Source organism: Bos indicus x Bos taurus, chromosome 9 (assembly GCF_003369695.1).
Source record: "Bos indicus x Bos taurus breed Angus x Brahman F1 hybrid chromosome 9, Bos_hybrid_MaternalHap_v2.0, whole genome shotgun sequence".
NCBI lineage: Eukaryota > Metazoa > Chordata > Mammalia > Artiodactyla > Bovidae > Bos > Bos indicus x Bos taurus.
Genome location: NC_040084.1, coordinates 71015193 through 71040142, shown reverse-complemented (window position 1 = coordinate 71040142; position 24950 = coordinate 71015193). Strand labels below are relative to the sequence as shown.

Genomic DNA, 24950 nt, shown 5'->3' with positions numbered 1-24950 from the left:
CTGGTGGGCTAGTCCATGGGGTCACAGTCAGAGTCCGACACAACTGAGCAACTTCAGTTTCATATAAACTACAGACAAGTCACAACCAGAAATCACAACTAAAATTCTTAGAGCTGGGTTTTGAAGGATGCACCTCAGGAGAGGTAGAACAGATTATGAAGAACATGACTGCAACTGAGCAGTGCAGATCCAACACTGGGGCCATTGAAACCTGGTGTCTATGGACTGTGAAACAAGGTAGGAGCAGAGGACACTCTAGAGATCTAGCTTGAGGAACACAAGCTAGCTAATTACTTAATGAAGAGCCTAGTAAAGCCACTGTCTAGATCAATAGCTCTTCCTCTTGCTCTGAAAGTCACTCAATGTCCAACTCTGCAACCCCATAGACTGGCCTGCCTTGCTCAATCTATGGAATTCTCCAGGCCAGGATACTGGAGTGGGTAGCCATTCCTTTCTCCAGGGAATCTTCCCAATACAGGGATTGATCCCAGGTCTCCCACAATGCAGGTGGATTCTTTACAGCTAAGCCACCAGGGAAACCCCTTACTCTTACACAAAAAAGGGAAAAAATTCAGTTGTTCATTGAGTCCTGCCCAACTCTGCAACCCCATTTACTGCAGCTTGCCAGACTTCTCTGTCCATCATTTCTTGGTGTTTGCTCAAACTCATGTCCCTTAATCAAGGGCTTTGTGCCATTATACTGCCCCATGATGGACAGGTCCATGGGGTTGCAGTCAGACACAACTTCATGAACTGAGAATAACAAAGGCCAAAGCAAGCCTTCCTAGCACTAATTTCGAGAGGCCAGCGAAATCAGTATGAAAATGCACATTGCAGTAATTCTATTTTTCCTAGCCTGAATTACACTATTTCCCATAAAAGAACAAACATATGGTTTTCCCACTGCATAAACACACTCAAACGGCACCAAATATACAGAGAATCTATTAAGACATATAAAGAAACTGCAATTAAAACTAATTCCTTTTCCCATGTGCCCTGTCACTGCATATTTAGACTGGTAAACTAAGAGAAACTCAAAGTACCCCACTTGGTTATCTATACGGGAATTTCATATTCCTACAATCTCAACTTGACTGAGGCTTCAAGTACACAGATCACCATTGCCTTTCCGTGAGAATTTTGGGGACTTGAGTACATGAAAGCACATGTTTCTGTGACTGATATTTAAACAAGAAACCCTGACCTGCCCTAATGGGCTGTACAAAAGCACACCTGCACTTGACGTACCTTCTAGTGCCCCACAGCCTAAATCCAATCCAGTTCCCTTTGCATGTTGCTGATTTGTCCAGTTCACTTTTCTAGGCTATAGATTAGTCTGTCAGTCATAAACACCCACCCAGTAAAACCCTGACCATCACCAAGCCTATCTTCACTTGGGCTCTACTTGCCAAATGAAATTACTTACTGGTTGGGAAAAATGCTTTCACTTAGAAACCAGGACAAACAGCATGCGTCCAGTTATTTTACAATGAATCTTTTGTCCTTCATTAACACACTTTAATTTTCCTGCCCCAAATAAAAAGCCAGAGATGGAAAACAAGAAATCAGTTTATTTCATCATTTCTTGCATTTGAAGTACTCCTCGATGACATCCTTGGCCTGAGATTCTTTGCCATAGTCCTAAAAAACAAATGTGATTTTACTAAAATTTACAAACTCCCAAGTTGTTAGCACCAGTTAGTGAACCTTTACCAAAAAAAAAAAAAAAAAGCACACCTTATTAAGTATTTCCCACCATTAAAATGCCTTGTAGCCATTTTCAGGGACCTTAATGACTTCAATGTCTTTAAGGCTCGTAACATGGCTTTCCTATTGCCAGCATTTTCTAAATTTCTGCAGAAACACATTCAGGTTAGCAGATTCTTTGGCTGGCTTAATTATGGCTTATTTCCTTTTTCTGTAAGAAAGACTTTACGTCTGTTGAGAATTACACATTTGCTTTTTAAGTGACTTATTACAGGGTTAACTCATTATTGACCAGGAGATTTTTGCTGAAACTAACACCTGTGGCCTGGCCAAAAATTGTTACTTCATTTACACTTTGAGAACTATTACATTCAATATTTATATCTGATACACCTATATTATCCAGCACCACGAGTATCATTTTCACTTTATATCAAAATCAATCACTAAGATGTTTTTGCTTGTTTTGAATCTGCCTGTAATGTGGGAAACCCGGGTTTGATCCCTGGGTCAGGATTACCCCTGAAAGGGAATGGCTAGCCACTCCAGTATCCTTGCCTGGAGAATTCCATGGACAGAGGCTCTTGGTGGGCTACAGTCCATGGGATCACAAAGAGTCAGATACGACTGCATGACTAACACACTGAAAAACAATCATCTGACACACTAACGTCACTTGGACAGAAGGTATCCACATAAAATTCATTGAAAAATTCACACAAAATTCCACGTTGTGTCATTTCTGACAATTTTACCGTAACTTGTTTGTGTTTGTAATATACACAAGGATGGGACAAAAATCTAACCACAAAATTTAACAGTCATACTTTGTATAATGAACCCTAGATCACTTTTAAGCTTTTAAGTTTTGCATGGTAATGTAACTAGTATCACTTCTCCAAACAGACATTGATATATATCCCATGTTAAGCATGGTTACCCAGTACAACATTTATGCCAGACATAAATATTAGCTTACCTTAACCACCACACAACTGCAACCAACCACTTTACGAGGTTTCCCCTCTCTGTCAATTTTACAGAGGCCTACCCATTCCCCTAGTTTCTTGTTGTCATCAACCTATTAGAGGGAATAAGAACAAAAATAAATCACCACACAAGTAGGCACTAATACTACTGACAATACATTAGATGAAAGGTGGCTGTAGTCAGATAGGGTGACATGGCAGTTTCCTCACCACGGTTCAGTAGAGGGAGCCAGTTGTCATCATGTACAGCCCAAAGAAACCTATCAATACCCTACGCAGGTTATTCTGTATCAACGTAAAACTAGCATTTAAATCTTCAGGAATAAAAATGCTTCCCTAACTAGCTTTAGCATAGCCAACAAATGCCAAGTTTGTGATGCTTTTCAGACCTGCAGAAGAGTTCTTTACAAACTTTCTCTGGTATGACAAAAATTATGGATAACCTTTATGTGGACACATGGCTGTAACTGGCCTAATTTACAATAAGCTGATTTCTCTTTCACAAAAACAAAATCCAAAGAGTAAGTTACCTTAATCAGGTTGATTTGATGCTCAGCACAAAGGGCCTCCACCAACTTGACATACATAGGCTCATCACAGTTGGATGCGAGCACACACAGATGGGCTTGGCGCCTGAAATGCAAAATCCAACAGAAGCTAAAATTTGGGTCTAAATTCACCTGCAGTCTGTAAAAGAATTATCTTTGCACTGGATACACTGGCAAAAACCTAACCAGGCATTGGAGAACACAACTTCAGTTTGAAGTAGCTGCCAGAAAGCATATTATTTCTTTACTTCGATCTGTCTATAGAACCACCTAATCTTCAAAAACTTGTAAAACTCTAAATTTCACATATAGCAACTGTTTAACTTTTACCTGTTACTGGGCCCAATCTAATATTGCACAGTATTTTCCTGCAGAATAGTAAAGGAGATTCTACCAGCTTTCCAAGAAAGGCTGGTTCCACTGGCAAATTTACCCCAAATTAATAGATTTAAATTCACTCAGCTTGCTGCTGCTGCTACTAAGTCACTTCAGTCGTGTCCGACTCTGTGCAACCCCATAGACGGCAGCCCACCAGGCTCCCCCGTCCCTGGGATCTTCCAGGCAGGAACACTGGAGTGGGTTGCCATTTCCTTCTCCAATGCATGAAAATGAAAAGTGAAAGTGAAGTCGCTCAGTCAGTCCGACTCCTCGTGATCCCATGGACTGCAGCTTAGTGGTCCTTAATTTTGGCTTTAAATCTTAAACAGTTGTTTTGCCAAGATAACCAGCCCAAAGACCTCACTGAGTAAATTTACAAGTATTTCTCATCCACATTGACCCCTACAGCTACTACTAACTGCTCCTGCTGCTGCTGCTGCTAAGTCGCTTCAGTCGTGTCTGACTCTGTGCGACCCCATAGACAGCAGCCCATCAGGCCCCACCATCCCTGGGATTCTCCAGGTAAGAACAATGGAGACTTCATGCTAAATCCAAATGTTTCTACCACAGTAATTTAGTGGTTTAAGTCTCCAAAGTTCAAAATGAAGGTTCCCATCTATTCCCGAATTAACAGTGAAATTAGTCCCCAAATCTACAGGTTTGTCAGACTATGAGATTTCACTCATAGAAGGAGTGAAGGGGTATCCGACAACTTAAGTCATCATTCAAACACTGTAGTTTTACTTCAAGAATCAAACGTTCATCCCCATTCAAAACCCACACACTCAGCGGGCCATTAGAGTTCTGAGCTGATACCTTTTCCTATGTTTCCTGTAGAACGGATGTCATTCAGAACTTTTGTGCTAACACCATGAACTTCACGCTTTCTTCCCTCGGCTGCAGTTTTGCTCCGGTTCCAACAACCCACAGTATTGAGACTGATACACGTACTTGTCTAAAGCTTTCGCAGCTTCGCGAATTCCACGTGCTAAGCCATCGTGGATGAGGGCGGTCTTCAGTACCTCTTGCAGAGCAGTATTAACGTCCATTACACCTCCAGCAGCAATGCTAAAAAACAAAAATTTGAAGTTTTTTAATGTGGTAAATTCTCGCCTACAATCTAACGCCTTGGACTCGGCAGTCATCAGCAAGGTAGGCCAGATGCGCTTACGGCTCCAGGGCACATCTAGAAACCACGCGACTGGGTCCAGGCCCACGCTTTGCCCGCCCCACCACCCAGCCGTAGGCTCACCCTTCCTCGGCCATGGCGGTGGGTTACGGGTGGAGCCGAATCTTGAATGCACTGCAAAACAAACAGCAATAAGTTAAAGAAATGATCCCGATTAGCCCCACATACTCAACGCCAACTCCAAGTAAAATGCAGCCACGCTGCATAACGAACACCCTTACTTTGCCTCACTCACCCCGAGCCTCCGCCTCCGCGCGGCTCCGCGGCGGCAGGGAAAGAGAACGAATGCGCCCGCATGACGGTATTTAAGGGTTTCCCAGGACCCCTGGGCGCGTGCGCACTCCCTTCTATGTAAGAGCTGGCTCTGGCAATGCCGGGCCTGGAGAATTTCTGTTTCCGGATTGAGGCGGTCCTGAGACAGGACTCCTACTAACTTTCTGACTCTGCTCGGCCGGTCATTGGCTCACGAAGCAGGCACTAGCGCGGGCAGCTTCTTAACGTCATTTCCCGCTGGAGGCGCGGCCTGCGGAGGCCCAGAGAGCTTCTTCTACGGAGCGCGAGAAGGGCCCGGCTCTGCTGTCCGCGCGATCTTTTAAAGCTCTGGGAGCCCAGGCACCCCAGGCTGAGGTGGAAAACTAATTTTAACCCTTGCTGCTGCTAAGTCGCTTCAGTCGTGTCCGACTCTGTGCGACCCTATAGATGGCGGCCCACCAGGCTCCCCCGTCCCTGGGATTCTCCAGGCAAGAACACTGGAGTGGGTTGCCATTTCCTTCTCCAATGCATGAAAGGGAAAAGTGAAAGTGAAGTTGCTCAGTCGTGTCCGACTCTTCGTGACCCCATGGTCTGCAGCCTACCAGGCTCCTCCGTCCATGGGATTTTCCAGGCAAGAGTACTGGAGTAGGGTGCCAAATTTTAACCCTTACTACGCCGTACTTGTAATTTCCTGTCGACCCCGCTAACTGGGCCTCCCTGAGCGGCACACTCTCGCTTCGTTTCTAAGTCACTCTGAATGTTCGTGATTTGTCAGTCTGTGGGTGATTGCGCGCGTGCTTGTGTATCTGTGTTTTCCTGAAACGACAGCCAACACGTTTTCGCTACTTCTGAAGCGCATCTCAAATTCCACTTTGCTGACCACTGTTAAGTGAAACCCCTGGCCAGCCTAATGATTGGTTACGGTTCCCTAATGTAGTTGGTTCTAAAAGAAGTTTTGGTTTGGGGGTTTTTGTTTTTAGGGTTTTGTTTTGTTTTTAACGCTAAATTGCCCCGTGGATTCGTAATCCCGCCCAAATCGGGATTCAGCAGGTGCATTTGAAACACAGTGTACCAAACATAGGGACAGGGTCTGGGAATACAGAGAAGAAAACGTAGTCTTTGAGAAATCCGGCGTTAATTTCGCCTTCCAGGACTGGCGGAGTTAGTGGAATCTTCTCTGAGAAGTCAGTTTTAACTTTGACTTTCTCAGAAAGCAATATTCTGAATTTTGCATTGACTGACCATTCCCCCACCAGCATTTCGAACGCTAATGAAATACATGGTAATGAAATACAGCCTGATGTCATTTCTTGTGTTCTAACTTCCTCTTCTGACAAGTAGCCAAGACAGCAATTATTAAGCGTTTGATAGGTGCTGCTGCTGCTGCTGCTAAGTCGTTTCAGTCGTATCCGACTCTGTGCGACCCCATTGACGGCAGCCCACCAGGCTCCCCCGTCCCTGGGATTCTAGCACCCATGAATCCAGCGAACAACGAAGAACAAACAGATAATGTTAAATTTTTGAGTACTGTGGAAAAAAAAACAAAAACAAAAAACAATGAGTAACGTGTTCAGAGTGTGAGGTAGAATTAGCCAGAGTAATGATGTAATGGAATTTTAATCCATGTTGTTCAATATTAACTTTCAAGCTTTTGCTGTATACATGTTGAACCTACTTATTTCCATCCATAGCTCATCCTAAAAAGTTGTTCACTTATTCACTTAACTATTGAGCTTTTGGGAGGTGGGGAACAGTTTATAAAGATGAGTATATTTATTCCTGCTGCTCTCATGTTTGTGGTGAGATTAAGATTTGAGCCAAAGTTGATAACACCTGAAGGCCTCAGGGGAGTTAATAGCTAGAGTCACTCTCATACTGGCAGATTATAACGCTTAAACAATGTATACAAATATGTGTCTGAAATACCTATGAAAAATAAATTCTAAAGTTTGTGTGTTTTAGAAATGTTAATGATAATAGGTAATTTTGTTTAGATGTCAGTTTATGTACTATTATATTTTCTCCCTTAAGTATCATCGAAACTTCATATGGTAGTGGTGGTGTTAGCCCTTTTAATGGGGAAAGAAACTTAGGCTTAAGGAGTTGCCCAAGCTACACAGCTAGTAAATGTGGAAACTGGTGTTTGAGCCCCATTGACTTCAAAGCTGATGCTTCTAAGCCTTCAGCCATTCGGATGATTGCCCAAATGTGGGACGGAGATCAAGATTTCAAAGATAACTCTTGACACCTCACATTTGGCAATGATACCACTGGTTCTACCTTCATCGTGTAAAAAATCACATAAACAGAGAAGGGGAATATTGCAGTGTCAAGCAGAAAAAGACACAACAGTAGAAATCTGAGTTTCTGAATCGTTTAAGTGTAGATGTACTAGTTTGCTAAGGCTGCCATAACAAAGTATGGCAAACTGGTAGCTTAAACAGCAAAGTTATTTTCTCATAATTTTGAAGACAGGAAGTTTGAAATCAAGGTATTTGCAGGACTGGTTACCGCTAAGGTGGGGAATCTGTTCCATGCCTTTCTCTTAACTTCTGAGGTTTGCCAGCAATTTTGATGTTCCTTCGTTTGTGACAGCATAACTCCAGTCTTCACAGGATGTTCTCCCTGTGTGCATATCTGTCTCTGTGTCCAAATTAATTATATATAGAATAATTCTATTTCCAAATAAGGTCTTGATATGGGGTGCTGGGGTTGGGACTTTGACCTATATATTTTGTGGGGACACAATTCAACCCACGACAGATGTCAAAAAAGAAGGGGATGAAGAACAGTTTAAATACTAGGAAAGATGTTTGTGTTGAACTGAAAAAAGCTTTACTTAAAAGACCAAAAGTGGAAACAGAAGCTAAACCAGTGCACAGGAAAGATTTTATATCAGGGAGTGGTGGGGCGTAGCTGAGCTGAGTTCAAATTCTGGCTAACTCTGTGGCCTTTGGCAAATGGCTTATTTTTCTGAGCCAGTAAAGTGATAATACTAGAATATTATGAGGAGTAAAAAGAGATAATTGTTAAAAGTGTTCACCACTGCCTGTGAAGTAGTAGCTGTTGTTCAGTCTCAGTCACGTTCGACTCTTAGTGACCCCATGGACTGTAGCACGCCAGGCTTCCCTGTCCATGACCAACCCCCAAAGCTTGCTCAAAGTCATGTCCATCGAGTTGGTGATGCCCTCCAACCATCTCATCCTTTGTCCGCCCCTTCTTCTCCTGCCTTCAATCTTTCCCAGCATCAGAGTCTTTTCCAATGGGTCAGCTCTTCACATGAGGTGGCTGAAGTATTGGAGCTTCAGTTTCAGCATCAGTCCTTCAGTGAGTATTCAGGGTTGGTTTCCCTCAGGATTGACTGGCTTGATCATCTTGCTGTCCAAGGGACTGTCAAGAGTCTTCTCCAGTGACATAGTTACTTACCTTATAAATAACTTCACAGGAGAATACATGGAAAGGTTCTTAATATAACCTTTCTCCTGTCCTAAAGCATCTGGCATTCAGTACCGTGACTTACATATTGGAGTCACTAAACCAGTGTGTACTAAATGAATTCATGAAATGAAATAAGATTAAAGAAGCATCTGGATAGTCAGCACACCAAAAAGAAAGCCATGTTGACATCTACTGTGACAAATTTATGCCTGTTGTGAGCTAGTTGGAGGCTTTGGGAATCCCAGAAAACCACTTTTAATTTGAAAACTTTTAAATGTTTCCACTTTGGGGAGTAGAAATAAATATAATGGATGGAAATGGAAGCTAAAAACATGAAAACAACTCAAAACTATTATCCTGCTGAAGCTCCAGAACATAGGTCTAGCCTTGGCTTATGTAGCATATGATTTTAAACATATTGAAGAAAAATAATTGTAGCTGAAAAATAGCTCTGGCAGAATCCAATTATATCAAAGGACAAATCAAAGGAGAAAGCAGTTGGTGAGAGGAAACACCATAAAAAAGAATAAAATAGATGAATGAGAGTGGAGTGGAATAGATTAATGAAGTTTCTAAGTAGCAGTTTGTAAAAATAATGTGTAAGTTTTCTGAAGTATTACTAAAAATGTTTCCTCAGCCCTTGTTTTTCTTGCTACCAGATGCTACCCAGAGCTGTCTGGGTGCTGTGGCAGCTCACCATAGGCCTGGTTCAGGATTGGTAGGAACAAAACAATTAGAGGCAATACTTAATATTCATGAATAAACTAATTGTAAACCAGCAACATGGGCAATTTATTCACTTGGCCAACAAGGAGAACCTGGGTGTGCAAAATTTCAGCTCCCAATACTGCTTCCTATAGACCAGCTCTGCTGTTATCTGTGTAACTTTTTTTTTTTTTTTTGAAAAATGGGTCCTGATGCACTAACATGTACTCGACAACTGCAGTTTTTATTGAAGAATCATTGGAATGAAGGCAGGTCTGCTGCTGTGCTTAAAACTTAAAATATTAAAGGGGTGGGGTGGGGAGGGGGGAGTGGGGACTGCTTCCCTGGTGACTCAGACAGTAAAGAATCTGCCTGCAATTCGATTTCTGGGTTGGGAAGACCCCCTGGAGGAGAGCATGGCAACCCACTCCAGTATTCTTGCCTGGAGAATCCCCGTGGACAGAGGAGCCTGGTGGGCTACAATCCCTGGGGTTGCAAAGGCTCTAACACGACTGAGCAACTAAGCACATACATTAAAGGGGAAAAAAAAAAGTCCTTCTTACACAACCAGTTTTAACCCCAACAAAGAAGTTAAAAGGCAGACTGGTAGTTAAGAATTCTTCATATAGATTCCACTCTATACTATTTTCTGACTCTGTAGTCTTGGTCAAAGTACTTCTAATCTCTGGGTCTCAAAAGTGCTTCGGCTGTAAAATGAAGCAGAGAATTGATGAGATGCTCTTTAGCACATGGTTTGGACATTCTATGGCATCATTTAAACACTAATTTTAACTTTTAGTAAATGTTGAGCATCTATGTGGTCTGCCATAGTCATTTTGAGATATTGTATGACTTCAGCCACATGACACTTAGCTGTAGTTGCTGTCAGCTTCCCTCCCTTGTCTCTGATTACAAATGGTTTCTTTATTTGTAAATGACAGCTGTTCCTTTTTTATATTAGGACAAGTAATAGAAAATTTGGATAATATTGTATCAATTATAGTTCACTGCATGCAACAGAGTAACCTATGGTCTACCTAACCCTCCCACACCCCCACCCCCTCCCACTACAAAATGAATATACTTTGTAGCAATGAGTTGGCTCTGAGAATAAAAGGGTTTGCTGAGCAATCAGGTTTAGGGAATGATAGAAACAAGGTAACTCCAGAGATTTTGGTTACAGGAACTTTTACAAATTATTTTAAGTTCAGTTCAGTTCAGTTCAGTCACTCAGTGGTGTCTGACTCTTTGCGACCCCATGAATCAGCACTCCAGGCCTCCCTGTCCATCACAAATTCCCGGAGTTCATTCAAACTCATGTCCATCGAGTCCATGATGCCATGCAGACATCTCATCCTCTGTCATCCCCTTCTCCTCCTGCCCCCAATCCCTCCCAGCATCAGTCTTTTCCAATGAGTCAACTCTTCACATGAGGTGGCCAAAGTATTGGAGTTTAAACTTTAGCGTCATTCCTTCCAAAGAACTCCCAGGGCTGATCTCCTTCAGAATGGACTGGTTGGATCTCCTTGCAGTCCTCAAGAGTCTTCTCCAACACCACAGTTCAAAAGCATCAATTCTTTGGTGCTCAGCTTTCTTCACAGTCCAACTCTCACATCCATACATGACCACTGGAAAAACCATAGCCTTGACTAGACGGACCTTTGTTGGCAAAGTAATGTCTCTGCTTTTCAATATGCTATCTAGGTTGGTCATAACTTTCCTTCCAAGGAGTAAGCTTCTCTTAATTTCATGGCTGCAGTCACCATCTGCAGTGATTTTGGAGCCCAGAAAAATAAAGTCTGCCACTGTTTCCACTGTTTCCCCATCTATTTCCCATGAAGTGATGGGACCAGATGCCATGATCTTTGTTTTCTGAATGTTGAGCTTTAAGCCAACTTTTTCACTCTCCTCTTTCACTTTCATCAAGAGGCTTTTTAGTTCCTCTTCACTTTCTGCCATATGGGTGGTGTCATTTGCATATCTGAGGTGATTGGTATTTCTCCCAGCAATCTTGATTCCAGCTTGTGCTTCTTCCAGCCCAGCGTTTCTCATGATGTACTCTGTATATAAGTTAAATAAGCAGGGTGACCGTATACAGCCTTGGCGTACTTCTTTTCCTATTTGGAACCAGTCTGTTGTTCCATGTCCAGTTCTAACTATTGCTTCCTGACCTGCATATAGGTTTCTCAAGAGGCAGGTCAGGTGGTCTGGTATTCCCATCTCTTTCAGAATTTTCCACAGTTTATTGTGATCCACACAGTCAAAGGCTTTGGCATAGTCAATAAAGCAGAAACAGATGTTTTTCTGGAACTCTCTTGCTTTTTCGATGATCCAGTGGCTTTTGGCAATTTGATCTCTGGTTCCTCTGCCTTTTCTAAAACCAGCTTGAACATCTAGAAGTTCACGGTTCATGTATTGCTGATGCTTGGCTTGGAGAATTTTCAGTATTACTTTACTAGCGTGTGAGACGATTGCAATTGTGCGGTAGTTTGAGCATTCTTTGGCATTGTCTTTCTTTGGGATTGGAATGAAAACTGACCTTTTCCAGTCCTGTGGCCACTGCTGAGTTTTAGTGCTTCTCAAACTGTCTGGCTTACTATTGACTAAATGAAGATCTTTCACCCTATCCATCACAGTTAAATAATTTAATAAAATACAATAAATATTCATTACTAGTGGTTTTGCAAGACTAACCCTCTTGCAGATACAAATGTGAGTCTAAAAAGTTTGGAAACAAGTACCTGCAGATCCTGGAGGATGGCCCAAAGCAGAAGTGGACAGTGGGGTTGGAGACTGACAGCTGGGAAAAGGAGTGGCACTGGCTGCATTCCCATGTTTATGGATTTCAGTATGAGGGGAGCCTGCAGTCAGCACCACGTGGAACAGCTAATAGTCAGAGGGCCTCAATTTTACTGCCTTGAAAACCAGAGGACAGAGTTTAGAGCAAACACAGCTGCCGAAAATGGAGGGGAGGGGTAGTCCCAGAAAGGAGAGAGCCAGAAAGTGAAGACCAGTATTCTGTGTAGTGATTCTGTGTAGAGACTCAGCTAAATCTCTGATTGGCCCCTGTACACACGCGTATTGTTCATTGTTGTTGTTCAGTCACAACGTCCTGTCCAAATCTCTGACACTCTGGACTGCAGCACACCAAGCTCCCCTGGCCTTCACTATCTCCCAGAATTTGCTCAGATTCATGTCCCTTGAGTTTGTGATGCTATCTAATCATAAAGTTTGAGTCAAGGTAGCTTAACTCTGCTGAAATTAGAAAAGAAAAAGCAATCAAAACTCTTTGAAAGAACACAAGAGAATCCAGAGTTTCTACAAAGTATTATTCATGATACATTATTTTTCTCTTATTAATTAAAAATACATACACCTATTAATTAAAAATACGTACAACTATTTAAAGCAAAAAATTGTAATACTTACAAAAACTAGAACATAAATAATTGGAAGCTGACACTGGATAACTGGACCTATATGGTGGTAAGGTTCTCATGCTTTGCATAAAGTGCTACAATATTAACTCAAAATAGACCAGAAATGTTAGGAATGTGTTTTGAAAACACTAAGCAACCACTAAAAAATAACACAAAATGACATAGCTAGAAACACAATAGATAAATTCCAATGTAATTCCAAAATTTGTTTTCAATTAGACAAAAAGACCATAATAAAAAAGAAACTAATTAAAAAAAAAAAAAAACAGATGGGAAGATATAAAACAAATAATAAAATAGTAGACTTAGGGGACTTCCCTGGTGGCTCAGTGGTAAAGAATTCGCCTGCCAATGCAGGAGAGATATGGGTTTGATCCCTGGTCTGGGAGGATCCCACATGCCGCAGAGCAGCTAAACCTGTGTGCCACAACTACTGAGCCTGTACTCAAGCCGCAACTGCTGAACCCACGCACCACGACCACTGAAGCCCCCACGCCTAGAGCCTGTGCTCTGCAATGAAGAGTAGCCCCACTTGCCACAACTAGAGGAAAGCAGAAGCATCAATGAAGACCCAGCACAGCCAAAAACAAATAAGTAAATAAAATTTTTTAAAATAGTAGACTTAAATCCCATCCCACCATGTCAATACTCACCTTAAATGTAAATAAGCTATTTGCTCAAATTAAAAAAATAGAGATCATTAGAATGGATTTTTAAAAAATCATATATTCTGTCTATTAGAGATGCATTTTTAATATCCAAGATATGGATAGGTTAAGAGTAAGAGGATGGAAAAAGATCTATACCACGCAACCAATAAACACTGGGTGTGGTTTTAGGCATGTAGTCCCTGAGTGGTGTGTACAACCCTCCTGATGTGTTACCAAATAACTTAGGGTAAATTCATTTTCTGCTCAAATGAACAGAAGTCACTTATTTTAATAGAAACAGGCAACCTGGATTGATACAGATACTAGGAAGAAAAATAAAGAAGGATGAAGAGACAAAGAGTTAAGGGGCTGTATTTTGGATAGAGGGGTAAGACTGAACTCGAGGTAACATTTAAACAAAGACCATATTATTATTCCATTTTAGTTTGTAAAGAAAAAAAATGTTTCATATGTGTATATATGTCTAGATGAACATATAAAAACATGAATAGATAGTTGTGGTAGGCTGATAATGGATCCTAAAGATATGTCCAAATTCTAAATCCCTGCAAGTTATAAATGTTACCTTTTGTAAAAAAAGGGGGGGGGGGCCAGGTGTGATTAAGTTAAATATCTTGAGATTAAGAGATTATTTTGGATTTTGTCTCAGTGAAATTGATCTTGAACTATTGGCTTGCAGGGCTGTGTTATTTTAAGCTGCCAAATTCATGTTATTTGTTACAGTGGGTGCAGAAAAATAAGAACATGATAATATTTTCCATGATAACACTAAGGATCTGGAAGGAGGATTGGAAGGAGAGGTTAGATGTGAGAGGAAGACAGGAGTATGAATATATGTACCACAAAATCTTTATGTAAATTAAAAGATAGTTGCAAAACAAAAATGTACATTTTATGAAAATATATACAAACAAATTTTGTATTAAACATGCAAGAATTATTGTTGATGGGGAGAGAATGGGACTAGGGATACAGAGAAAGAGATGACAACAAATTCAGTTCAGTTCAGTAGCTCAGTCGTGTCCGACTCCTTGCGACCGCATGAATTGCAGCACGCCAGGCCTACAACAAATTAAAAATTCAGTTGAAGGATTGATTGGAAGATGAAGTTAAGGAAACTTCTTAGTAGAGTAATAAGTAAGAGGACCAGTCTAGCAATCCAATAGCTGCTTAAAGAACAGTCTGGAAAGAAAGAACAAAAAAAGAGAGGGAGAAGGCAGTCATCAAATAAGTAATTCAAGAACATTATCTTCTATGGTTTGATGTTAGATTGGAGCAAGAATGTAGAGTAAAATAAGATTGGAGAAACTGGCAGGGGTTAGATCAAAAAGATTTTGGAGTCCACTTTAAGAAAACTTTGCTAGAGCTAATCCTGTTTAGTGTTTCTACAGGCTCTCCTTACCTACTTGCTTTCCCAGAAATGTTTACATAATCTTCAACACACACTGTAAGACAAGTAAACAGTTCTTCCAATATGTTTCTCTTACAGAATGCATTGCATTATAATAAATTGTTCATTGGTGTCTGTTTTATCTGCTAGAAGGGAGTATATATGTTACCTAAGGGCAGAGACTGGATGGGGCTCACTTATTTTTGAATTCACAATGCCTGGCACAGGAGAGTAGCTCAATAGTCCTAAGTTATTGTATTTTATCTTGGCCCCAAATTAAGAATTTTCCATTCCTTAAACTTTAACCCTTCCCAAACAGTAAATCAGTTGAAGATAAGTGAAGCCTCTATTTTTTTGTGCCAGAAAATTGTAAGGGTGAGAATAACATAGCAGGCTTCACTTTCCAGAACCAAGCCCTTCACATACTTTATCACCAGTGCTCACAACCACTCTCCATGACAGGCATTACAATCCCAGTCACACAGATGGAGAAACTGACCTGTGACGCAGTCACAATCAGCTAGTACAGTCATCCCTGGATATCCAAGGGTATCTGTTCTGGGACCCCCAACACCCCAACACAGATGCTGAAGTCCCCTATATAAAATGGCATAGCCTTTGCATATAACCTATAGCACATCCTTCTATGTACTTTAAATCATTTCTGGATGATTTATAATACCCAATGCAATGTAAATGTTATAAATGAAATTTAAATAATTTACAAATAGTTGCTTCTGCTTGGCAAATTCAAGTTTCACTTTTTGGAAATTTCTAGAAAAAAATTTTAAAAATATTTTCAATTTCCTTCCTCCTTATTTCAATCCCAGGAATGCAGAAGGAGGGTATGTCCCACTGAGGACAAGTGCCTGAACTGAACCTCGAGCCTCTCCTTCCAGAAGTGGTTCTCCCAGCAACTCCACCATGTGTCTTCAACATTCATTATAATTCTTGCAATTTTTTTTTTTTAAACTCAGAGTACTTCACATCAGTTAATTCATTTCCAGGTTACTAATGTCTGGCTTCAGTGGTTACAAACACTACGCCATTCACCCATTCTAAAGAATAACTCACTCAATAAAATGTCCTGGCTACTCTCCCCTTCTGAGATGGGCTGCATTCTGCCTATGGAATATGCATCTCTCTAAATAAACTTGATTTTACTTAAAAAAAAAAAAAAAAGAGTCGTTATAAACCTAATTTTCTAATTCACATTTGCATTTTTAAATTTCACAGTCGTGTCCGACTCTTTGCGACCGTGGACTGTAGCCCACCAGGCTCTTCTGTCCATGGGATTTCTTAGACAAGAATACTGGAGTTGGTTGCCATTTCCTTCTCCAGGGGGCCTTCCCCACCCAGGGATGGATCACACGTCTCCTGCATTGCAGGTGCATTCTTAATCACTGAACCACCAGGGAAGCCAGTTTTTAATTTTATGTACTACCTATCTTTTCTGTGTCTACATAAGCTTCCTTTCTTACTCTTGGTATTCCTAAATTTTACTCATTTTAAGATATGGGGTTCAGTTATATGAAATACAGACTCATTTTTATTTTTCTTTCCCATACAGAAAGAAAATGGACAAGACATGAGTATTTGTGGACAGAACAGGTCTTGGCTGTTGGTGGATAACAGGCTGAGCCTTAAAAAAAAAAAAAAAAAGTCATTGCTCCGCCCCCTCTCCGCTCCGCCTCCGGGAGCTACTCGCTGTTGTCCAGGTCTGCGTGGAATTCTGAGGCGCGCTGTCCTTAGGCAATCAGGGATGTCTAGGCCTCGCTGAGCGGTGGCCGTCTGCGCTTCTGCTCGTTCGAGGTCGAGTCCCAGGGGCTTGGACCCGGGAGCCGCCGAGACCGCGCACCGCATATGGACTCACCGGGAGACCCCGAAGGCCCACGCCCCCCAGGAGGTGACGGAGAGCCGGAGGCCAGTTGCACCTCTGTGGCTTGGGTTCTGTGTCTTTAACAGCGATTGAATTGCTTTTAGCTTGGTTTGTTTTAGAGAGATTGGAAAAGGCAGGGTCCTGGCAGTGGGTATTTTTTCTCCCTGGAAAGGGTTAAAGTTTGGATACTGGTGTGACAGGATGTGGTCTCTGATGACTTTCTGTGGCTCTACTTTTAAGTAGTTTGTGTTTAAGAATGCATTCAAATAAGAATGCCCTTTAGGAAAGTGCAAATGGTGACAGTTCCAGCCCCACTGTTATCCCCCTAACCCTTTTAACTCTTTCAGTTCCTTTCCTCGTCCACTACCAAAATTTTTAAAACTTCTTAAGACTTGCTTCTGTCTCACAGATTTAATGGCAACCTCTGAAAATACAGAAAATACAAAATATATTTTCTTAAACTTCTTTTCTTTCAAAACCATGTATAATTTAAAAATTGCAAATAGATTTACTGGGTGTTTGGAACTGAGTAATTGACCTGATGTCTTTAAATTAAATGGTAATTTAGCCCTGGGAATAAATATTAAGTTAATTGATGCAGAAGACCAGTAATTACTGTAAAACACTACTGATTTATAGATTTATGACACTTGTTTTTCCAGGAGCTGCCACTGTAAGTATTACTTCTCCAATTGAATGATTTAGTTTGTTTTTTCCTACTTACACTTCAATAATTTTTCTGCTGTTCAGTCAGTAAGTCATGTCTGACTGTTTCAGATTCCATGGACTATAGCCGGCCAGGCTCCTCTGTCCATGGCATTCTCCAGGCAGGAATACTGGAGTGGTTGCCATTTCCTTCTCCAGGTGATCTTCCTGAGCCAGGGATCGAACCACATCTCCTGCTTGGCAGGCAGCTTCTTTGCCACTGAGCCACCTTAATAAACCACTAACAGGAAGTGATTAAAACATGATTGAGTCCATGTAGCATATGAAGCTAGTAACCTGTGAATGTGGACTTCCCTGGTGGCTCTGACAGTAAAGGATCCACCTGCAATGAAGTAGACCCGGGTTTGATCCCTGGGTCGGGAAGATCCCCTTGGAGAAGAGAATGGCTGTCCACTCCAGGATTCTTGCCTGGAGAATTCCATGGACAGAGGAACCTGGCGGGCTACAATCCAAGGGGTCCCAAAGAATTGGATACAACTGGGTGAGTAACACTTTCACTTTTCAACCTGAGAAAGTACATTACTTCAGAGGATAGTACCATTTGGAGAGCATCCTGTGACCTCATCATTCTTGAAAGAATCTATTAAAGGTGAAACAAATAAGCCTTAAGGTGAAGGCAAAACAAAGCAGATGGTTTGATAAATTCTGCACTGAAATTCTAATAGGGAATAGTAATGCAAATGAAAGTGATATGTTTTGAAAATTGCAGTGATATACAAGGATTGTGTTACATTAGACCAAATATGCTATATTCAAAATAGCCTTTAGCTCAGCAGATATTACCTTCAGAGTACATTGTCTGTACACAGAAATGACATTTCTGTACTTTGATCAGTAGCCCCAATTACCGTATTTAATTGCAGCCTATTTGCTTTCAAGGTGATGGCCCTCCAGGAGGTGCAATGGAGACATCCAGGCGGCTTTCAAGAGAACAGATTTTTGTACTGATATCAGCAGCTTCCATTAACTTAGGTTCCATGATGTGCTATTCTATCCTTGGACCCTTTTTCCCCAAGGAGGTAAGACATTTTGATATTCATATGAACTATTAATGTTTTTTAAAAGCCTTTGACAAATTTCACTTGACAGTATGGAGAATGTGAAAACCTGCATATAGCAAAGATAATGTATAGAACTTAAGCCAACAGAAGAATTCTTATAGAATATTTGATACTAGAAGGAAAAAAAATCAGTCATAATAACATCATCTTGAGAAGTAATTCACCTAAATATAATTGACCTTCTGAAGATTGCTTTGCTCATCATGAAGTTTGATTCATCTGTTTGGCTTCTGCAACCGATAAAAAAGAAAAAAAAAGGAAGTGCACTGAATAACTGAGATTTCAATGTTATTGCGAAAGATCTATATTAAGACAGTGACAGCTTCCTGGATTTTGGGTTTATGAATATTTTGGAATTAGGAAGGCATGGTCCACTCCCTTTTCTGAGTTGAATTTTGTATGGAATCTAGTTGCAATATTTGTGCCAAGGAGGAATTCTGATTAATATTGATCAGGTCCTTCTAATCATAGCATTTTATGTGATGTTCGGGTCTATGGATAATGGCACAGACATGAAGGAATAACCCCTAGAGGATCCACCTGAAATCTGGAGGTTGGTGAGGTGCAGTATGGAGGAAATGACACTGTCTTGGCTGGGTGTGGACAATATGCCTGTGTGTTCTGCTTCGTGCCGTCTTTGAAAGCCTCAGCTCATGATGCAGGGGTCCTTCCCAGTCCTCTGACTTCTTTGATAACATATGGTCCTTCCTTCTGTGTGCTACAAAAGACGATAAACATGGCTTCTCTGCTAAAAGAACAGTAGTACAACCCTGTACCCATTAAGTTCTTTTTAGTTTTCAGTGTACTTCCCAACATGTTTATCCCATTTGGTTTCTGGAGCAACTCTGTAAGATAGGCAGAATAGTCAGAATCTCATCCTATTGCAAATGAAGAAACAGACCTCAAAGTTAAGTGACTGGCCCAGTTCAGTTCTGTTTACTGAATGGGAGTGGGAGGTTCAACCATTTCCCACCTTAGAGTATGCTAGGTATTGGATGTATTAGGGTTGGAAAAAAATTAGGAAAATGTCCCTCTCTCATCGGTCCATTGGGAGGGAAAAAGTATGAAAAGAAAGTTGCAGAGTATTTGAATCTCCTTGAAGAGGATGTCCAAAGTGTAAGGAGACTCTAGGGACGGGAATGGTTAATTTTGTGATGAGTGAGACTGGCAGATGTGGGAGGGAAGGAGAGAAGGAGTAATACTGAAAGGGACTTGGCAGGGTAAGCCCAAGGTGAGTCTTGAGAAATGTTAGCTCCCAAGGTGAACAAGAGAGGCAAGGGTCCTCTAGGTGAGAAACTCACAGGAGACAGTCACGAAATTAGCAAAGTAAATAGCATGTTCTTAGGGAACCATGGACAATGGTGGGGCTTGTGTCTGGGTGCAGTAAGGTCCATGGGAGCTGAGGATCTGAATAGGCAGGTTGGTGCTCAAAGGCAAGGGTCCTTCTATGCAGGTCAAAGATGTCGTCAGTGAGAAGTCATCAGAAATGTTTGGGCAAGACAGATTAGACTGGACAGATATGGATTTGGGGGGAAGAAAATGAGGAATGGAAGCTGTGGAATTAAGACAGAGAAGAACAGGAGTAGTGGCCAACTAGATAGAAAGGCATGTCTGATTCAGCTGGAACTCAGTGAGAGTAACTAGTGTTAGATTCTTCTTAGTGAAATACAGTGGAGAAGGCAATGAGAACCCACTCCAGTATTCTTGTCTGGAAAATCCCATGGACAGAGGAGCCTGGTAGGCTACAGTCCATGGGGTTGCTAGAAGTTGGACACAACTGAGAGACTTGACTTTCACTTTTCACTTTCATGCATTGGAAAAGGAAATGGCAATCCACTCCAGTATTCTTGCCTGGAGAATCCCAGGGATGGGGGAGACTGGTGGGCTGCCGTCTATGGGGTTGCACAGAGTCGGACCAGACACGACTGAAGCAACTTAGCAGCAGTGAAATACAGACAGAGGAAAAGCAGGCTGTGGATGTGTGCTTTCTTTCTTTTTTTTTAAGCATTTGATTTAGTTTTTTGCTTGCAAGATGCAGGAGAGAGAGCATTCTAACTTTAAAAGGTATAGACATGAAGAGTGGGCTCTTTTTCATTTTTAATAAAAGCATTAGGGTTGACAAACACACTGGCAAAACTTGCTCTTCCCCCTGTGTATTCTGTTTTTCTTTCCTGTTTTGTTTGTGTTTAGTTGCTAAGTTGTGCCTGACTCAGTGCAATCCCATGGATTGTAGCCTGTCAGGCTCCTCTGTCTATGGGCTTTCCTAAGCAAGAATACTGGAGTGGGTTGCCATTTCCTCCTCCAGGGAATCTTCCTGACCCGGGGATTGAACCCTCATCTCCTACATTGGCAGACCATTTCTTTACCACTGGGCCACCGGGGAAGCCCCATCATGCTTCTTATTAACGAGCTAATTAGGTCAAGGAAAAACAAGGTCCTTCTTCTTAATTTGTGGTGTAGAATTAATGTTTCTACTCATCCTTTTCCTGGCCCCCTCCTCCTTTGGCAGAGGATAATGAATTTTGCTTTTGACAACCGTTCTTGCCATCCTAACATGCAGCAGGATCCGCATGTCAAAAGCAGTATTCAGTTGCTGCTGTGGTGTGTGATTCTCGAACATGCTAAGTCCCCATCCCACTTTCACAGAGAATGTGGGAACCTGTGCAAGATGGAAACGGACAGGACTACTATGACCATGACACAAGTAACTTTTGCAAGTCTGTGTCCTCATCTATAAAAAGGGGCCAGCTAAAAGTACATCCCTTACTTGTTTGAAACCATACAGATCAGCATGGCTCATAATGAGGGGCCAATAAATGTTAGTTGCTGTAACTTCTATACATTTTCAGCCAGACTTGAGAACTAATAACTTTCAGATCTATTAAGCAAACAACATGGATATAACTTGACCAATGAATGTTCTTTCCTCATCTATTTTTTGGCCACATCTTGGCCATTGGGATCTTAGTTCCCTAATCAGGATCAAACCTGTGCCTCCTGCATTGGGAACATGGAGTCTTAACCACTGGACCACCAGGGAAGTTATTGTTTCCACATCTCAATCGACCCCTTTGATAACACCTTCCCTTAGAGTTACCTGTTCTATGTGACTAGGGCTGCTATGACAAAGTACCACAGACTGGGGACAACAGAAATGTATTGTCTCACAGCTCTGAAGTCCAAAATCATTGTCATTGGTAGGGTCAGTTCCTTCTGAGGGTTATAAGGAGAGGATCTGTCCCAGGCCTCTCTCTTTGGCTTGTAGGTGGGCAACTTCTCCCTGTGTCTTCTCACATTATCTTCCCTCTACACGTGTCTCTCTGAAGGCACTTCCCCTTTTTACAAAGATACGAGTAATACTGGGTTAGACTCCACCCTTCGTGACGTCTTTCAACTGGTTACTCCCGCAAAGACTCTCTCCAAATAAGGTCACCTTCTAAGTTGCTATGAGAAACCTAGACAGTGTATTTAAAGCAGAGATACCACTTTGCCAACAAAGATCCATATAGTCAAAAGCTATGGCTTTTCCAGTAGTCATGTGAAGATGTGAAATTTAGACCATAAAGAAGGCTGAGTGCCAAAGAATTGATACTTTTGAACTGTGGTGCTGGAGAAGACTCTTGAGAATCCCTTGGACAGTGAGGAGATCAAACCAGCCAGTCCTAAAGGAGATCAATCCTGAATATTCATTGGAAGAACTGATGCTGAAGCTGAAGCTCCAATACTTTGGCCACCTGATGCAAAGAACTGACTCATCGGAAAAGACCCTGATGCTGGGAAAGATTGAAGGCAGGAAGAGAAGAGGGTGACAGAGGATGAGATGGTTGGATGGCATCACTGTCTCAATGGACATGAGTTTGAGCAAACTCCAGAAAATAGTGAAGGACAGAGAAGCCTGACATGTTGCAGTCCATGGCGTCACAAAGAGTCAGACATGACTTAGTGACTCAACAACAACAACAGCTGAAGTACTGAGAGTTAGGACATTGGCATAAGAAGTTTGAGGGACACAGTGAGCCCCCTGGCACCCCCTGATGCTTGGTGTGGTAGAAACATGGACTCCATGTTCCTGTCTACATACAGAATAACCTTTGGCTAGGATGCCAGTGAAGACATTTTTAATAGTGAGAGCTCTCTTTTCTCTATACCGTTATCTCATATGATGATTAGTGATGGAAGATCAGATCAGATCAATCGCTCAGTCGTGTCCGACTCTTTGTGACCCCATGAATCGCAGCAGACCAGGCCTCCCTGTCCATCACCAACTCCCAGAGTTCACTCAGACTCACGTCCATCGAGTCCGTGATGCCATCCAGCCATCTCATCCTCTGTCGTCCCCGTCTCCTCTTGCCCCCAATCCCTCCTAGCATCAGAGTCTTCTCCAATGAGTTAACTCTTCACATGAGATGGCCAAACTACTGGAGTTTCAGCTTTAGCATCATTCCTTCCAAAGAACTCCCAGGGCTGATCTCCTTCAGAATGGACAGGTTGGATCTCCTTGCAGTCCAAGGGACTCTCAAGAGTCTTCTCCAACACCACAGTTCAAAAGCATCAATTCTTTGGCACTCAGCCTTCTTCACAGTCCAACTCTCACATCCATACATGACCACAGGAAAAACCATAGCCTTGACTAGACGAACCTTTGTTGGCAAAGTAATGTTTCTGCTTTTGAATATGCTATCTAGGTTGGTCATAACTTTCCTTCCAAGGAGTAAACGTGTTTTAATTTCATGGCTGCAATCACCATCTGCAGTGATTTTGGAGCCCAGAAAAATAAAGTCTGACATTGTTTCCACTGTTTCCCCATCCATTTCCCATGAAGTGATGGGACCGGATGCCATGATCTTCATTTTCTGAATGTTGAGCTTTAAGTCAAAGAAATGGTTAATCCTGAGTCTCATCAAATTATGGGCCAAAATGCCACCCAAGCAGTTTCTAGAATGCTCTAGGTTCAACTTCTCCACTCTCTCCCACAACCAGGCACTTAGGGACTGCACTTCAGGGGTAGGTAGTGCTTCCCAGAGTGAGAGGGCCTTTCCTTCCTATAGTTTAGCAATGAAAAGTAGAGTTCACCTGGACTTCCCTGGTGGTCTAAGAGTTAAGACTGTGCTTCCACTGCAGGGGATACAGATTCAATCCCTAGTCTGGAAGTTTCACAAGCCATGTGATAGGCCCAAAATTAGAAAAAGATAGAGTTCACCCATCTGGTTTCCCGTGGTATGATGCTTTGAGAAATGTAGGCTTTATTTAGAAACACAATGTAAGAATATATATTTTTAAAGACAAGGATTGAATGGTTATCATAACTTACTATAGGAAGTGATAAACTTATTTTTTATCTTAAAAAATGTAGTTAGAGTGAAAAGATAAATAAATAGAATTAAGGCTGTTGTGGATGACAGATTTTAAAGGGAGTATGTGTGTACACACACATTTCTGTATTCAGAGTAGAGTGATTTGTGGAAGAGCTGAAGCCCTGGCAAAGGATGAATCTAAGTCACATCTTCTAATTATAAATATTCACTGCTGGCTCCTATGTGATGCATAGAAGGTGCTGGATAAATGACCACTGACTGCCCAAGAGGACAGATGTGTGTTTCAGACTTAGTGCTTCATGGTTTGCCAAGTTGCCAATCTTATCTCAAAAAATTAAACTCATATTTTAACCTCTTAAATGGTTATAGCTAGAACCTGGTCTAAGGATCCACCATAATTCCAAGGTTTTAGAAAGGTTTTCAAACCTCTGTCTGTTCAGTTGTACAACACAACTAATAGTAGCATTTGAAGTTCAAAAGAAGCAGTTTTAGAATAAACACTATATCATCTATAGTAATTAGAGAATGTAATGGCAACCCACTCCAGTATTCTTGCCTGGAGAATCCCATAGATAGAGGAGCCTGGCAGGCTACAGTCCCTGGGGTCATAAGAGTCGGACACAACTTAGTGACTAAAGCACCAGCAGCAGCAGCACCACCACGTGTAGCAAATTTAGGAGCCATGATAGAGTAGTCTATAAACAATCACAGGAATCATTGATGGGTGATAAATTACTCCAAATGTTTCAGCAGCATGTTGGGAGGAGAGGGAGCTTCTTTCATCTGTGTCATTGATGTCAGGAAAGGAAACTTTATCTTCTATGAACTGTTAGGTAGTTGGTATTAGAAATAGAGAACTGAATGGTCTGAACGGTCCTTGGGATGACTCATGTACTAGCTTAAGGAACTTTCTGTTAGATTTTTTTGACCAGCAAAGTAAAGTGGTTGTTTGGGGGTTTGGGGTTTTTTTAGTGGCATTTGATCCTGTAACTAAATGTGATATTGAGTTGGAAAACCTTCCTCCTGTGTGTTTCACCTTTATGCTCACACTGCTACCACACTCACAACACATTTGACACCAGATGTGTAGGTCTTGGAGAAGGCAATGGCACCCCACTCCAGTACTCTTGCCTGGCAAATCCCATGGACAGAAGAGCTTGGAAGGCTGCAAGCAGTCTATGGGGTCGCTGAGGGTCGGACATGACTGAGCGACTTCACTTTCACTTTTCACTTTCATGCATTGGAGAAGGGAATGGCAA

At 41.7% G+C, this 24950-nt stretch overlaps 2 protein-coding genes and 3 non-coding genes across 10 annotated transcripts in view; 1 reads left to right on the top strand and 4 right to left on the bottom strand.

The window, feature by feature from the left end:
* Window positions 1-1554: 1554 nt before the first annotated feature.
* RPS12 (ribosomal protein S12) lies at window positions 1555-5126 on the bottom strand. Of its 3 annotated transcripts, none has more exons than XR_003512654.1 (6): window positions 5050-5109; window positions 4878-4928; window positions 4442-4693; window positions 3230-3332; window positions 2690-2791; window positions 1555-1644 (listed from the first exon to the last, which is right to left on the bottom strand). XR_003512654.1 is itself a non-coding variant. In XM_027551594.1 (6 exons), the coding sequence occupies exons 2-6, from the start codon at window positions 4889-4891 to the stop codon at window positions 1582-1584; spliced, it is 399 nt and encodes a 132-aa protein (XP_027407395.1). In that variant the 5' UTR covers window positions 4892-4928; window positions 5050-5126; the 3' UTR covers window positions 1555-1581. The 3 variants fall into 3 exon arrangements, 2 of the variants coding, with proteins under 2 accessions (XP_027407395.1, XP_027407396.1); XM_027551594.1 differs by having other exon boundaries at window positions 4577-4693; window positions 5050-5126; XM_027551595.1 differs by having other exon boundaries at window positions 4577-4693; window positions 5036-5091.
* LOC113898912 lies at window positions 1770-1899 on the bottom strand. Its single transcript, XR_003512775.1, has one exon. It is a non-coding gene; the product is annotated as a small nucleolar RNA SNORA33 (small nucleolar RNA).
* LOC113898913 lies at window positions 2873-2949 on the bottom strand. Its single transcript, XR_003512776.1, has one exon. It is a non-coding gene; the product is annotated as a small nucleolar RNA SNORD100 (small nucleolar RNA).
* Window positions 4284-4356, bottom strand: LOC113898907. The gene has a single exon (XR_003512770.1). It is a non-coding gene; the product is annotated as a small nucleolar RNA SNORD101 (small nucleolar RNA).
* Window positions 5127-16114: 10988 nt separating the features above from the next.
* Window positions 16115-24950, top strand: part of SLC18B1 (solute carrier family 18 member B1) — a 36557-nt gene continuing 27721 nt past the window's right edge. Inside the window, exons 1-2 of one of the 4 annotated variants that reach the window (XM_027551593.1) lie at window positions 16115-16616; window positions 18195-18334. In XM_027551593.1, coding sequence (XP_027407394.1) covers window positions 16574-16616; window positions 18195-18334 — 183 coding nt within the window. In that variant the 5' untranslated portion in view covers window positions 16115-16573. Of the gene's footprint in view, window positions 16634-17741; window positions 17797-18194; window positions 18335-24950 lie in introns of those variants that run through there. The other 3 variants (XM_027551590.1, XM_027551592.1, XM_027551591.1) reach the window with 3 other exon arrangements.

Bases quoted from the DNA above. Each gene is read 5' to 3' on its own strand.
- RPS12 (XM_027551594.1), bottom strand. The intron at 3,333-4,576 runs GTACGTGTATCA...TTTGCATTTCAG, and splicing joins GCTGCGAAAGCTTTAGACAA to GCGCCAAGCCCATCTGTGTG. The intron at 2,792-3,229 runs GTAACTTACTCT...TCCCTCTAATAG, and splicing joins ATCAAATCAACCTGATTAAG to GTTGATGACAACAAGAAACT.